A 16,115-nucleotide genomic window follows, 5' to 3' on the forward strand; every position below is an offset into this window, starting at 1 on the left:
GTCACCGTGGGTAGGCTTGAACTTGCAATACTCCTGCCTTAGCCTCTGGAGTCACTGGGATTACAAGTGTATGCCACTGTATCTGGCCAGATATACAGCCTGATAAGCAGTTCTCTGGCTATTGAGACTTCAATAATAATGTGCATTCTACCATCATGGAATACAGGGTTTTTACACACACACACACACACACACACACACAATCATACCAGTTAACATTCTTCAAAACTATCTGTCAGCCTGATTAATCAATTTCCGAAAGAAGGGTAATGCAATTTCCCAACATAACTGTGAACTTGTCAATTCTTGATCAAATTCGTTAGTGGTTCAACAATTGATTGATGAAATAAAAATAAACTCAGAGTAAAATTGGTTTTCCTTCCTTTGGTTCCTCATATCCCTCAATACAGAAACATATTCATGACAAAGATTTGAATTCTAATTGATTTAAAAAAATCTTTTCAAGGATTGAAACTGAATGCTCATTAACACAACATACTTACTACAAAAGGTGTAGGAACATATCTTGAAAAAAGGTACACAGGAACATCTTTAGCCAGCAAGACTGCAGCAGTGAGTTTAGCAAGCCTAAAATAAAAGAGATCTCACTTATTCCTTAGTTTACCACTTTTTCTTTTTTCTTTTTCTTTTTTTGGTACCACAGATTGAACTCAGGGGCACTAAACCACTGAGTCACATCCCCAGTCCTTTTTATATTTTATTTAAAGACAAGGTCTCACTGAGTTGCTTAGGGCCTCACTAAGTAGCTAAAGCTGGCTTTGAACTCGTGATCCTTCTGCCTCAGTTTCCCAAGTCACTGGAATTATAGGCATAAACCACCATGTCCAGATTAGTTTACCACTTTTTAAAAACCAACCTTCCACATAAATAAATGTTTCATATTGCAATTATTCTGAATATATGGTATCTTAATATAAACCAGTTCTTATAACCATTGATTATTTAAGCATTGTGTTCCAACTTGAAAATGTTAAATAAATACTATTTTTTTTAAAGAAGCTTTGGGGTATGGATATAGCTCAGTGATAGAGAACCTGCTTAGCATATGCAAGAACTGGGTTCTTCCCCAGTACCACACAAAAAGAAAAACAAAAACAAAACCAACACAAAATAAGCAAAAAAAAAAAAAAAAACCCTAAACTAAAAGGAACTTAACAATTAACAGAATTGACAGAATTCAAAGAATTCAAAGAATTCTTCTTTTTTTCTCAGTCATCTTTTGATGGGTCCTTTACTAAGAAATATAACCTGCAAAAGGTAACAAGAACGGAGGAAAGTGGAAAAAATAAAATAAATCCAATATGTATAATTACCCTGAAAAGAAGGTATCACATCATAATTATCTATTTGTGAGAAAACTCTAAAAATAATCAGATAGGATTTTAATGAGAGAATACAAGCTACATAATCATTCCTACCCAGTACCTTCACCAATATATTAACTTACAAGCTATCACATCATTCTGAATATGACCTCTAAGTAGTTGAACAGCTTATTTCTTTCTGTAAAACTAAAGCTTATCTTTGAAATAATTTTACTTCTATTCCAGCTCTAAAATAAACATTGGCATGTGTTCACACTTCTGTTTGACAGTTTCCTGCTTCAAAAATTCTACTACTTGAAAAAAAAATTAATGTTTTAGTCCACTTCAACTTAATCTTTGAAACAAATTAACACTATACCTCTGGCTGCTGCAGCTGCTAGTTACTTGACCCCGAGTGTCATATCCAACAACAAAGCCTCTCTGCTTGAAGTCTGAGAAACATCTCTCAAGGTATTTGTACATCCCCTGAAGCAAATAAACACAAAAGATCAGTTCCTGCTGAATGCTTGCATGTTCTAAGACTTCAAACCTCTTTATGTTTGGTGAGCAGCTTACTGGTTTCTGCCTTTATGCTCACATTTACTAATGTGGACACAACATTGTTCAATCCACAAATGTGGATAACAAACATTTCTTGGATTTTTAGACACATTTAATACAATACAAATATAAATTTAGAAAATATAAAATTCATAAAACATGAGAGGAAAAAAAGGTGAAAGGTGAGTCAGTGGCTAAAAAATATTGTCGAAGAGCCAAAATAAGTCGTTTCCTGCTTCAAGGCTCTAGAGAACAGAATTTAGCCATTTAGGCCCTTGCTAAATCATATCATCGCAGTTAACCAAAAGATCTGACCTATTTATGATAAATATTTTTAATCAGCCACACAGTTGGAACATTTCTTAAGATGACTGATACCATCTATAATTTCTTGGTTTTAAAATCTCACAGGAAAAGAAGTCAGATTAGTAACATTCGCAATCAAGGGGGACAAAAAAATGAAATATTTCACTTTGAAACTATAACAATGATAAAATAAATCTATTTATCTTAGAAATAATTTATAACTTTAATAGGCATTTCACCTAAAAATAACATTTATATCCTTACAATTTTTTAAAATTACACACACACAGATACACACAAGGATAGGAAATTTAATCATTATAACAACCCTGAAAAGAAAGAAATACAAATACCATTTTTGTCTTTTAATATTTCTTTAAAAAAAGAGGAAACAGAATAAGACTGAAGCCCCATGTAATGAGACTTGCTCAAGGCTCTTCATTCAATTAAAACTTAAGTTATTTCAGTTTATTGAATACCTATGATAGGGCAGGCACTGTTAAGTATGTGGCAGCAACAAAGCCCCAGTGACGTGCAGTACATGGGTCTTTCAAGCACACTTATTTCTTCCAAGTACTCCCTATGAGTAATTGAGTGATGGAGATAGAGACAGGTTACTGGGGCCCAAATGGGCTAGTTTCATCAATTTATTTCTAATGACAACACTATCCTAAAACCTTACAGACCCTCATATTATTGTCTACTATGAGAATCCATTTTATCTTATTCCCTTACACCCAGAGTATGAAAAGGGTTAGGGCTTAAGAACCAGATCTCATTTGGCCATGTTTATGAGGAAACTCAATAGATACATTAAAAAAAAAAAAAAAAAAGACTGAACTGTAAGCATTTCTGGGTGAGGACAAGAAAAGATATGGAGAAGGGGAAGGTAGGGAAGGTGACATGTATCCTACCTATCTGGCCAGCCTGTCATCCCTTCTTCTCTATCCCCTGCATTAGCCCTTGGTTTTAGAGAATTCTTTTAGAACAAAGATAAAGATGATTTCGTTTGGCAGTATTGATTAGAATTATGTCCACTGAGGTATTCTACAGCCTGGAACTATTTTTAGTATATGCTAAATGCATTACTGGCCTCAAAGTGTGGTTCCTTCAAACAGTGAGGATGATTCACTGGGAAGAGAAGCAATTTGTTTCTAAAATAACTTTCATAAAAATAGAAATAAAAACAAATTATATCTTATAAAAAAAACTCTCAAATGGTTTGGAAAATGATGTTTAAGTAGAATATTTTCAACTAAAATTTCTGGTTAACCTTTATGAATACCAGATCTTAGTTTGTTTCTTTGTGTTGTCTGGACACATCAATATCCATTTCTTGGTTTCAAATGCAAAGTAACACTGGCCAGAAGTCCACAATGGCTACCAAAATAACTCTTAATCAGAAAGTTAGTCTGTGATCTTGAAGATACAAAAATTACTTCTAAGATAAGTCTCAGACAAGAACAAAGGTCAGAATTTGGTCTATACTCCTTACTTATGTGAGAATACAGTCCCAGACAAAAGGTTCCCCACTGTCCCCAACCCATCTACTGCCCCCACAAGCTCTATTTTTTTTTTTTTTGTAAAGAAAGACACTACCTAATTTATAAAGCTGAATGACAGAGTGAGAAAAAGTACACGACTAATTTATAATACCTACCTGTGTTGACTGTATTACTGTAAGATCATTAATATAGCAAAACCCTGCCCCCATGGCAGAACGAAGTCCTGCAGTCCCAAAAGTCATTCGGCAGCAAAGACGATCCCGCAACTCCTTATTCATCCCATTCCGTAAAAGATTTTCAATTTGCTCTTTTGTTTTAGGATTCTACAAAAGAAGTTAAAGCTAAATCAGGATTATAGTCCTAATAGCAAACTCTTGCTATATATATGCATATATCACAAGGTTTTACATTCACTGCAAATTCCATAGTGCTACTTATTAAATTAGTATATAGCATAAATGTAATACCTGGTTTTATTGAATCCCACAAGGTCAGGTTCCATTAAAAGTGATTTATATACTTCCAATTTTTAGAACATTTTAAAAGAGCATACTCAAGAATGTTCTTCTTAACAATTTGATAAACTTAAAAGCTAAGGATCCCAAATAAACTTGTCAAAGTGACATAATTTAGAATCTATATTAAGTTTTAAAAGAAAGATGAATGCTACTGGATAAATACTATCCAAAACATGCCTACCAACTACCTACCTAAACCTCTGCAAATCCAAATAACTGGATAAACTTTACCAGTCTTCAGAATCACAGAAAATCATTTAATTTATCTGTAGCTGAATACAGAAAGGTCTTAGGTGTTGAGCATATTATGTTGGATTTTCAACATAGCTTGAGAGACAGGGCAATGCCAACATTCATGTTTTAGGATTCTGTATTTCCTTAGCATATACTGCAACATATTTTCATAAATCTCAAGGAAACCTATGACTGAAAACTGTGCTTTACCAAAAAGTAGCAGATTTGGGGCTAGAGGTAAACGTTCAGCGGTAGAGCATATACTTAGCACATACAAGGCCCTGCATTCATTTTTTAAATTAAAAGTATAAATTAAACAGTAAATTACAATACAAAACAAAATTTAAATGGAAGTTTCTAATATTTCTTTTTGGAGAGTCGATTACTAAGAAAATAAGGTAAAATACAACCTCTTAGGTTAGTACGGACTGAGTTTGTACTATTTATATCTTCTGTATCTACAACCTATAATGAATATTTAGAATTATAAACCAAGGCAGCTAAAAGGTGCTATTAGAGTATATTTATACTTACAAAGACAAAAATATATTAATATATAATTTAACAAAGCAGTTTTCTATTTATAAAGAAAATTAAAGTAAACAGTACATGGTCAAACTAACAAGAAAAACATTAAAATTCTGGTTAACTGGAATTTTAATCTGCTTACAATTGATGAATGTTGAATATATGTACGCGCGTGTATGTGTGTGTGTACTAAAGACTTAAGGCGTTTCCATTTTAAATGGCACAAACTAAGAAATACACAGCCTACATAAAAAGATGCATAGCTCTTAAAAGGAAAAATCTAAATGATAACAATAACAATATCTGGGTTACTGGAATATAATTCCCAAGTCTAAGATATCACCAGATTTGATAGAGACATCGAAGAGACTCACAGAAGGTTAATATTTAAAGATTGGCATAAGAACAGCAAAAATTGAATGGATTTTTCACATGTAGGAGGTACATGGCATTATGTCAGTGCTATTGCAAATCAGGATGATCTTTCCAGAATGATTTAAATTAAAAATAAAAGCAGAGTATTAAATTTTAAACTGCACATGCTTATTGGTTCACAGATTTTTCTGTCCATGGCACTACCTTAATACAAACAAAAATATTTATCCATACAGGAATATTCATTGCAGCATTACTGCTGGTAGTATTATTACCACAAAGAAACTAAAATTTATAGAAGGAGCTCAGAAGCACTGAGCTAGTACTGGAGATTTAGACAGGATTTGAACCCACACTGGTCTGGCTCTAAGGACTATATTATCTCACTAAACAAAATAACTGTATTGAGCAGGTTAATAATGCTTCTAATAATTTAACTTTAGCTACAAAGCAAAACAATATTCATTCTTATTATTGCTATAGAAGTATAAAATGATACCCCAGACACAAATGCTATGAATTTACTGAATATTTCCTAATGTTTAACTAAACAGCTACTAGAGTAGGCCCTGAAAATTCCATTTCCTACTACAAACCTCAAATTGAAATTTCTGGTTCTTAAAAAACTTATAAGGTTGAGAAAATAAAAACAGATAAAGAATTGGGGCTGTGGATATAGGTCAGTTGGTAAAGTGCTTGCCGCACAAGCACAAGGCACTGGGTTCAAATCCTAGCACTGCAAAAGAAAAAAGAAAAAAAAAAAAAAGAATCATGATGCATTAAACATAATTAGTAAACTTGCATGATAAGAGATAAATAATTATGATAGGCATTTAAATATACTTTAAATTCAGATTTCTCTACTATTTAATATTCAGACATTAAATTACATGTTGTTACAAACTAAAAAAAATATCTATGGGGGTTGGGGTTGTAGCTTGGTGGTGAAGTACTTGCCTAGCATGTGTGAGACACTGGGTTCAATCCTTAGCACCACATAAAAACAAAAAATAAAATAAAGGCATACTGTCTATCTACAACTACGAAATAAAAATTTTAAAAAACTATCTATGTAGCCATAATTAGCTTATATTTTCCATTCAGGTAATAAATTGCATTTGTATTTTGTTGTTAAAATCTTAAAACCACTATGATTTTAACATGACAAATGAAGATTTAAAAAACTATAAGCAAATTATTTTTAAATGCAATTTTCATATGTAAAACACAGGTATAGGAAATTAAAAGCAAAGCAAAAGAATTTGTAGAAAAAGAGTATGTATATATACCATCCAGAAATATTCCATGCAAAAAGGGTTAAGAATTATGATCCTCAAAAGGGGATATCAGAGATGGGGTTTAAGATAGAAAAGTGAATTTTTTTTTTTGTATAGCTATAGTATTGTTTGAGTATTTCCTGTACATATTACTTAATTTTTAAACTATGTCTATGTGAATACTTTTCACCTCACAAACTGCCTTTATTTTCCCACTCACAGAAAGCTTAGTAATACAATCTGAATTTATAAAACATATATTAAAGTCTTCTCAAATACAAATTATTGTTTGCTTTCTAAATGTGCTTTCTTATTTACAATTCATTCTGTACTTAAGGACAGGAGAAACCAATCAGGAGGGAAAAAAAAAAAAAGAAGAAGAAAATTGTTCAGCTGTAACCAATTATTTAAAAAGTACAAGTAGTGTTATTTAATTTACATAAAATGAAAATTCTTTAGAAGTAAATACATTCAATCTGAAGTAAATTTACTCTTAGCTGGCATCTTAGAATCTTAATAGTATCTCCAAAAAGTAATCCTGCAGAAAATCCAGAGAGATTTTAGTGACTACTAGCATTTTCTATACTTCATAATGAATAAAATAAGTGTTTAGTATGAAATCAGTAAGCTAAAGAATACAGAAAAATTCATGCATTATTTTCAAATTTTACCTGTATACCAAAAATTTTCCTTTAGGTTCTAATCCTATGGATTGCTGCAACTTTATATGGCTGAAATGAAGAAAAGAAAGTGTCCTCTTACATAATACTCATGGAGGGTTTTTTTTTTTCCATATTGTAGAACCATAAGGCCCAATGCAAAGAAAATATGGAAGGAATTATTTTTTAAATGTAAGTATATTAGAAGGGTTTCTTTTAACAAATATAACTTTTTATAAAGTTCACAGATGTGAAGAAAGCTACATGCCAGACCAAAATCACACCAACTCTTCATGCCATCAAGTGGAAGTATCAGCATTCACTTAAGGATCATTCTAGACTCACCAAAGTTTTCTGAACCTGCCAATAACTTGGGACCCCTGTATTATTTATGCACAACAAATACAAACATATATAAAAGTGTGTTAAAAAAGAAGTGATCAAGTTTGCCAAAGAAGAGTTCACCTGCCTTTTTTTCTATTTTATAATCCTAATAGTTTTATAAGTTGTATACAATTTGAATCTATTCTATTAATATTCTAGTTCTAGATCCAACAGCTTAGAAACAATCTAAATTATGACCTTCGTTATTTAGAAGATTGGAACAGATCTAAAAGAACATAATATATATTAATAATCCCAAATCCTAATATTGTTATTCATGTAAGGGGAGCAAATATGCAAAAGTGACTCTTTAGTAACTTGAATACATCTAAAGTTATAAAACTGCAAATAATATTCTAAAATATTACTGTCAAAGACTTGTGCCTAAATAACAATATTAATTTAATATAACTCCAGAGAAAAAAATGTAAAGCTTCTTTCTAAACAGAAGTTAAAATAGGAAACTGCAATCAAAAAGCTGAAGGGTGGACACAGCTGACATTTACTTCTGAGCGTCAGCCAACTAGACGATCCATTTCCAGAGTCCTGGAGTAGGGCAGGTTTTCCAAATTGGATGCTTCCTTATGAAGTTCAAAATATAGTCATGCTAAACCAATCAGTGTTTTTCTATTTAAAGGATTTTTGTATAATTTTAAATTTAAAATTTTGGTAGAAACTAGCATGAGTTGGCTTAGATAAAAAAAACTCAAATGAGTATACTTTTCATATGAGATTTACTTGAATAATCAATAAATACAAAAATCAAACAAGAAAATGATGTAATCTACCTCCAAAGCAGAAAATAAGCCTTGAAAAAGCATACTGTTATCATTTAAGGATAATATTGGATATGCCAAGATTAGTGTGAGATATAAAAATTAAAATTTTAATTATTTTAAAACTTAAGCCTACCTAAACGTGGTCCTTGGGAACTCACTAAGTTGCTGAGGCTGGCGTTGAACTTGAGATCCTCCTGCCTCAGCCTCCTGAACCACTGGGATTACAGGCATGTGCCACCATGCCAGGCCCTAAACATAGTCTTAAAACACACTGTATTTTTTTCTAACAAAGCACATATGTTGAGCCGAATTTTACTATTCAGTAACACTTATCTCTGTTAGGTTTTAACAAAAAAAAAAAAAAATGTTTAAAGAAAAAGTATTTCTCATATAAGTTAGCCAACATAAAATATTTCAAATGCTTATAATCTTGCTTAGATATTCTGACACATCATGTTTTTCTTGACAAATGAAGGATCCAATTATTGGTCAACAATACAGTGGATAATTACAGGGTACTGGAAAGATGAATTAACTATAATTCTGATCTCCAGTCTGCAAATGGTCAGCTAGATAATCATGAACAAATCATCTGATCTCCCCTTGACCTTTAGATTCCAAGAAGGTGTGTTGAATTTGACATCTTTTTAAGTTCTATGGGTTTTATCAGTAAGCCATCATGTAAGGTACTAAGAATACTAAATTCAAGGGCTCTAGTCAGTAGCACGTGTTACTAGTTTTATGACTCTGAACAGGTAATTTCATTGTAGTATCTTTACTTGTAAACATAGGCATAATGCTCTAATCTTCCTGGGCACATGGCTAGGATAATATGTTTTGGAGCCTTTCTTGGAGATATATGAGAGATGTGACAGAGGTATGGTCAGTGGATAAGAGAAAAAGAGATGTGCATCATTTCCAAGCTTAACCTATAAACCTCCCCTGTCTATCCTCTTTTTCCATTTACTTAGCAACCAAGAACCTAAAGGATTTGTAGTAAAAGGATGGAAGAAAGGACTTCATGGAGCAAAATGCCCTCTTCTTTACCTTCTACCTCATGGGCCAGCATTGCACTGTAAGGTGAATAGGAAATAAACTTTCATTGTTGGACCCAATGAAATTCTGGAGTATTTGTTACCACGGTTAGCCTGCACTATTTTAATACAGTTAGCATACAGAAAGAACAATTCATATCCCTCAAACATTTTATAAGGTGGTTTACTGAAAGAAACAGCTTCATTCTTCACGTCTGTTTATTTTCAGCTCATGCTGTATCCCAGTTGGGCTCTTCCACAATGTTCTTAGTCTCTTTATTGCCTAAGACTTGGAGGGCTTGAGTTCTTCTAAATAAGCCTTCTGAGGCTCATCAGTACAATTTAGGGGCTTAAATTTACCTGAAAAGGTCCCCTCCTAGTTTTCAGTTTCTTTATATATTTTTTAAAAAGAAAAGATACTTTCCAATTCTAACATTTTGATCGTCAGACCCAAGACTGACTTCGGAATCTAGTCAAGAACTCAACCTCTTCTTCACTATTTGATTTTTTCCCCCCCCAATGAACCTTAAGCTCTGAAAAATTGTTTATCTTAGCTAAGGGCTACATCTTAGTTTGCTTTATAGCTAGGTATAGTTACATAACAGCTCTGGTCAATAGCATGAAAATGGAAATATGTTCTACTTTCAGGTCTTGTCTAAAAAGGATTAAATGTATCCTTTCTTAAATCTTATCCCTCCTCAAATGGGCTCAGCAATATGAAAGTTGGAGTAGCCACCTAGGGGTAGTCACATATTGAGGACGGGACAGCCACCGTACCAGACCTGAATGTTGTGAGAGAAATTATCTTGTCTCTTCTTTAAGACACTATATTTTAGTCTTCAAGCTCAGACTGTGCTCTAAGTAATACAGTAGGTAATGTTTGTGCCCAGAGTGAAATGAAGACTGAGTCTTCTGATAATCTTGTCCCAACCTAATCTTTTCCATAGAGTTCTATCCTCTATCAGTTCTCCTTCGTATCCTCAATCTTCTTGCTATCCATACATTAAATCAACATTCACCAAAGTCCTTATTTTTCAGACATTTGAGGTAAATGATTATGTTCTTGGTATCCTATATTTTCCCTATAATACAAGTGCAGTGTTACCAAAATAAGCATTAGAAAAAAAAGTTAATAAAAGATAGTGGGAATTCCCTTAAAAACAGTAGTCAATTATTCACATAATGGGGGTACTTTCAGTTGAGAGTGTTCCTAAACTTCTTTATATCTGTCCTCCACAGTTCCTTGTATACAGAAGATGCTTAATATGTGTCCACTGGTTATGAATCATAATAGTGACAAAATAGTCATGATCTTTTAGAAAAAAGTAAATATTAGAGAAACAAAATATGTCAAGAACTTCCAATAGAAATAAATTTCCTAAATAAGGGTATATATTTTTAAGATAAAAGACATAAAGACAAATAATTTCATGTTTTCCTTCAGGATTAAATATATACTTCATGAAAAAAAAACACTCAAATATATATGTACATAGAACATTTACTTTTTATCCACCCTCTACTGGAGATTAAACTGAGGGATTGGCACTTAAGCATTCTAACACTGAGCTACACACCCAGCCCTTTAATTTGTTTTTTTTTTTAATCTTGGGACAGAGTCTCACTAAGTTGTTGAGTCTGACCTCAAACTTACAATCCTGCCTCAGCCTCCCAAGTAGCCACTGCATCCTGCTCTACTGAAATTTTAAATACACAACACTTGATTCCATAATTCCATTTCTAGGAATTGATTCCATAGAGATATTTATACATGATATTTATACAATCAGATGAAGATTGTACACTAGAAACATTACTTAAATATTGTAATAACAGAAAGAGTGAGAAAAGCAAAAAGAAATAGAAATATATGACTGGTTAGTTTAGAATGGAGCAGATATATATACATATGTGTTTATATATATATATATGATAAAAATATGTTAAATGGGAAAAAAGCAAAGGACAGAACATTGTCAGGACAGTATACTACTATTTATACTACTTATATTAGCAGCACATTAAGTATCTGTGGAAATATATATATGTATATATATGTATGTATATATACACGTACACACTAATGATAGTGTCTCTGGATAAAAAACTAGATGGTTACAGGAAAAAATTGAGAGGTTACATAGTCAAGTAGCTTTTTCATTTGTGTATATATGGGCTATTTTTTAAATAATTAAAAAATTATACAGAATAGAAAATATAATAAGCATGGAAATGTGTTCAGTAGGAAAAAACTACAAATTTAAATGCACTGTGCTAATAGGCAAAGAAAAAACTAGATAAGCTTATTGACAAAGATTAAATCAGAAAAAAGGGAAAAAAAGATAAGGATTCAAATTAAAGTGTAGGTTTTTCCATTAATTCATACTAACATATTAAAGTCATTTATATATATGTTATAGTTTGGATTGAGGTGTCCCCCAAAAGCTTAAGTGCGAAATAGTGCAAGAAGGTTATGAGCCTTAATCCAATCAGGGAGATAATCCCTTGATGGAATTAACTGAGTGGAAGCTAACGGTCGTGGCTGAATGAGGTGAGTCATTGAGGGCCTGCCTTTGGGGCATCTAGTTTGCACCTGGCCAGTGGAATTTTTCTCTCTCTTCTTTCTGATCATCACATGAGCTACTTTCCTCCACTACACTCTTCTGCCATGATGTTCAGCCTCACCTTAAGCCCCAAGTAATGGAGTCAGTTAGACTGAGACCTCTGAAACTGTGAGCCCCCAAATAAATTTTTCCTCCTCTACAGTTGTTCTGGCTGGGTCTTTTAGTCACAGCAGCAAAAAAGCTGATTAAATAATGTAAAATAATTGATGGAGGGGCTGGGGTTGTAGCTGAGAGGTAGAGTGCTTGCTAGCACTTTTTTTTTTTCTAAAGATGTTGATAGAACTTTATTTTATTTGTTTGTTTACATGTGGTACTGAGGACCAAACCCAGTGCCTCACACATGCTAGGCAAACACTCTACCACTGAGCTACAGCCCCAGTCCTTGCCTAGCATGTGTGAGGCACTGGGTTCCATCCTCAGCACCACATAAAAATAAAGAAATAGAACAAAGTATGGTATCCATCTACAACTAAAAAAATTCTTTTTTAAATAACTGATGAAGGAAAAAGATCTAGATGTGTGATCTTACATGCTTGAGAATGTATTTAGTGACCATGCATGTGAATGTGAGTACATCTAGAAAAGCCCTGTCTAGTACCTGGTCATTCACTGATGCTAAATATTATCTACTCCCTTCCTATCTTCACCCCTCACAACTACGCTAAAGGATGCAGGTCAATATCACAGCTTGTTTTATTTAGTCTTTTATAGATGGGTCACTGAGAGTAAATTCTGGGAGCCAGTCCAGGAAATTTGTGTCTAAACAAGCATGCTCTAGACAAATCTATATTTGGCAACATTTTAAGAGTATTCAGTATTGGATAATATGCTGGGTCTCACACTAAAATGATTTTTTTCTTTTTAATTTTTTAAACAGATCCTGGCAGATATAGGTACAGATTCTATCTGGAAGACAAAGATAAACATCTGTTACAAGGTAATCCAAAAGAGCACTACTGACTTGGACCTTAATGGAGCAAAATTTCTTTCTGTAGAAGCACCCTAAGACCTGACTCCAAAAAGGAAGAAGTTTCCTAAGTTCTATCACAAGTATACAGATCGCTGACTCAAAATGGTTCAAAGTAGTGAATTTTGGAATGTTTTATTCAGAAGTAGAATCTCTTGCAGAATCTCAACTCTTAGACTATACTTTGTTTGAAAAAAAATTTAAACATTCATTTTAATCTTTAATACAAAGGGCAAATTTAGGAGCACTCAAGTGTTTACTACATATTCTAAATTAATTAAATAGGGTTTTATCTATTACAAAGTTATAAAGTTATATATATACTTGCTCCAATTTATACTACAACTCATGCAAAAATTAAAATAAGTAAGGCCTAATGAACTTGTGGGCAAAATAAAATTATTGATATACTTAATAAATATTTGTCAAATATGTGCCATGTACTCTAAAATGTACATGAGTTTTTTTCTCCTGACACAAAATACATGGTATCTTTCCCAATATCAATCAATTATTCACTTCTGTCCATAAACTGAGCATTTAATAATTTAATTCTTGACACCATCAACCTAGAATTAGCATCAGAAATCACTAATTAAAAGGCTTAGCCCCACAAGACTGCCACCTCAGATGTCAATCCCAAATTCTGGGCCACAGTAACTTTTGATCTATGAGCTATAAGCCCACAAGATAGAATTCTCAAGACCATTTCTTTATGTTTAAGAACTTGCTAGAATAGCTCATAGAACTCAGAAAAACACTTAAGTTTACAAGTTTATTATAAAGGATACAACTCAGGAACAGCTAAATGGAAGAAATGAATATGGCAAGGCATATAGGAGAGGAGGCATGGTGTTTCCATTCTGTCTCCAGCATATCACCCTCCTGGTACTTAGAGATGTGTTTACCAACCAGGAAGCATTCTGGGTCTGGTTGTTCAGAACTGTAACAGAGCTTACTTTCCAGTCCCCTGGCCTCTCCTCCCTACAGGTGGTGGGTAGGTTGAAAGGTGCAATCCTCTAATCACTTGGGTTCTTCTGGTGACCAGCCCTATTCTAAGGATATTCAGGGGCTCCTCCACTTAAGTTACTTCATAAGCATCAACTCAGAACAAAAAACACAAAACACAAAAGACATTCCTATAACTCAGGAAATTCCAAAAGCTGAGCCAGGAATGAGGAACAAAAACAAATATATTCCTTAAAATAACACAATACTAGATCATTGTAAATCCAAAATTCTATGAAATTTAAACTGTATGTATATATATATATATATATATATATATATATATATATGAACACTCTTAAAATACAAGGACTAGAAACTTCCTGATTCCGATAATAGGTAGCTATATTAAAAATAGAAAAGAAGAAAAGAAAAACAATAGTCTTAACTGAGCCAAAAAAGGAAAAAAAACAAAATAAGAATATGAACTAAAAAACAAAGAGAAACAAAGCTCATATTTTTCAGATGAAATGATCTGCACACATGTGCACGTACACACACACACACACACAAATCCAAAAGACCTTGGCATGGTGGCACACACCTATAATCCCAGCTGTTAGGAAAAGAACTGCAAGTTCAACACCAGCTTGGGCAATTTAGTGAGATCCGATGTTAAAATAAAGATAAAAAGGGCCAGGGATGTAGCTCAGTGGCAGAGTGCTTGTCTAGCATGTGTGAGGTCCTGGGTTCAATCCCCAGTACTGCCCCCAAATATTCAAAGTCGCAAATAATTTTCAGATGTGTTAGAATATAGTAGGGCTGCTGGATACAAGATTAGTATACAAAAGTTAATTGTATTTCTGCACATCAGCAAACAGAAAAATAAATAATTTTAAAAGGCATTTTTTAAAAAGTCATATATTACCTAGTGTGGTAGCACACACCCATAATCCCTTCGGGGATCTGATCTGCCCTTTCTAACCTTTACATTTGATTTAACTGGAATTGGATCCTATTTTTTGTTAATTCCTGGCTGACTAATCTGCTGCACTATGGAATTAGGATGAGACAGATGGGAATTACAGAGGGGAATTACAGAGGGTAGTCAGAGATTCTTAGAGAAATGTTACTTTAGGATGCTTATAGAATCTTTGAAAAAAATTAACAAGTGATGAGACTTGTTTTTTCTTCTTGAAAAGACAGAAAATATTAATAAAGTTCCTATTTTGTTAATCATAACATTTTGCTTAATTTGAATTAGCTCTTTTTAAAGAAATAAATTGTGGATATAGTTTAGATTCTCCTCTACTGTCATTTGTAACTAAAAAGAAAAATAAAATTTAGAAAAAAGAAATTCTCACGTTCACTTCCCTGATCTTCCCTTCTTCCTTTCCTCATAGTTACTAATGCATATCTAGGAACTAGGGTTTTGTCTGGAACTTCTTGTTTGGTTAAAAAAATTTTCTAACCAGGCACGGTGGCACATTCTATAATCCCAGCTGTTCAGGAGGCTCAGGCAGAAGAATTGCAAGTTGAGGCCAGCCTAGGTAAATAAAAAAGTCTGGAAATCTAGCTCAATGGTAGAGTACTTGCCTCCATGCATGAGGCTCTGGGTTTAATCCCTAGTACTGAAACAAACAAACAAAAAGATTATCCTGGAAGTTAAATAACTCTATTAAAACACTTAAAACTATTTCAGTGCCAGAACACTCAAGCCAATATTTATTACACTTCTAATATAGTTAATATGTAATTTTTGAAATGTGGATGTTATCAACTGATCCCTAAATAATATAAGAATTTCAGAAGTTACAGTTCCTTAACAAAATGCAAGCCAACAATAAAATAACACTGCAAATATAGCTTAAGGTGTTCTCTAAATAACAATTTTATATTTTACAAAAATATTAATTTCCATTTTGGTTTCTATAAAATTTGGTTCTTCTTTAAAAAATTTTTTGATTTGTTATTTTTTAGTTATACATGACAAAAGAATGTATTTTGACATATCTAATGTACATGGAGTATAACTTCCCACTTTTGTGGTTGTACATGTTGTGGAGTTACACTGGTTGTGTATTCATATAT

At 32.9% G+C, this 16,115-nt stretch overlaps 1 protein-coding gene across 2 annotated transcripts in view; it reads right to left on the reverse strand.

The window, feature by feature from the left end:
- Pgm2l1 (phosphoglucomutase 2 like 1) overlaps positions 1 to 16,115 on the reverse strand; it is a 64,858-nt gene that overhangs the window by 36,465 nt on the left and 12,278 nt on the right. Inside the window, exons 1-4 of one of the 2 annotated variants that reach the window (XM_047518606.1) lie at positions 7,301 to 7,362; positions 3,853 to 4,020; positions 1,705 to 1,811; positions 504 to 588 (exon numbers count right to left, since the gene is read on the reverse strand). In XM_047518606.1, the coding sequence (XP_047374562.1) occupies positions 504 to 588; positions 1,705 to 1,811; positions 3,853 to 3,975 (315 nt within the window). In that variant the 5' untranslated portion in view covers positions 3,976 to 4,020; positions 7,301 to 7,362. Of the gene's footprint in view, positions 1 to 503; positions 589 to 1,704; positions 1,812 to 3,852; positions 4,021 to 7,300; positions 7,363 to 16,115 lie in introns of those variants that run through there. The other variant, XM_047518605.1, reaches the window with a different exon arrangement.

The sequence above is a fragment of the Sciurus carolinensis genome, chromosome 11 (assembly GCF_902686445.1).
Source record: "Sciurus carolinensis chromosome 11, mSciCar1.2, whole genome shotgun sequence".
Lineage (NCBI taxonomy): Eukaryota > Metazoa > Chordata > Mammalia > Rodentia > Sciuridae > Sciurus > Sciurus carolinensis.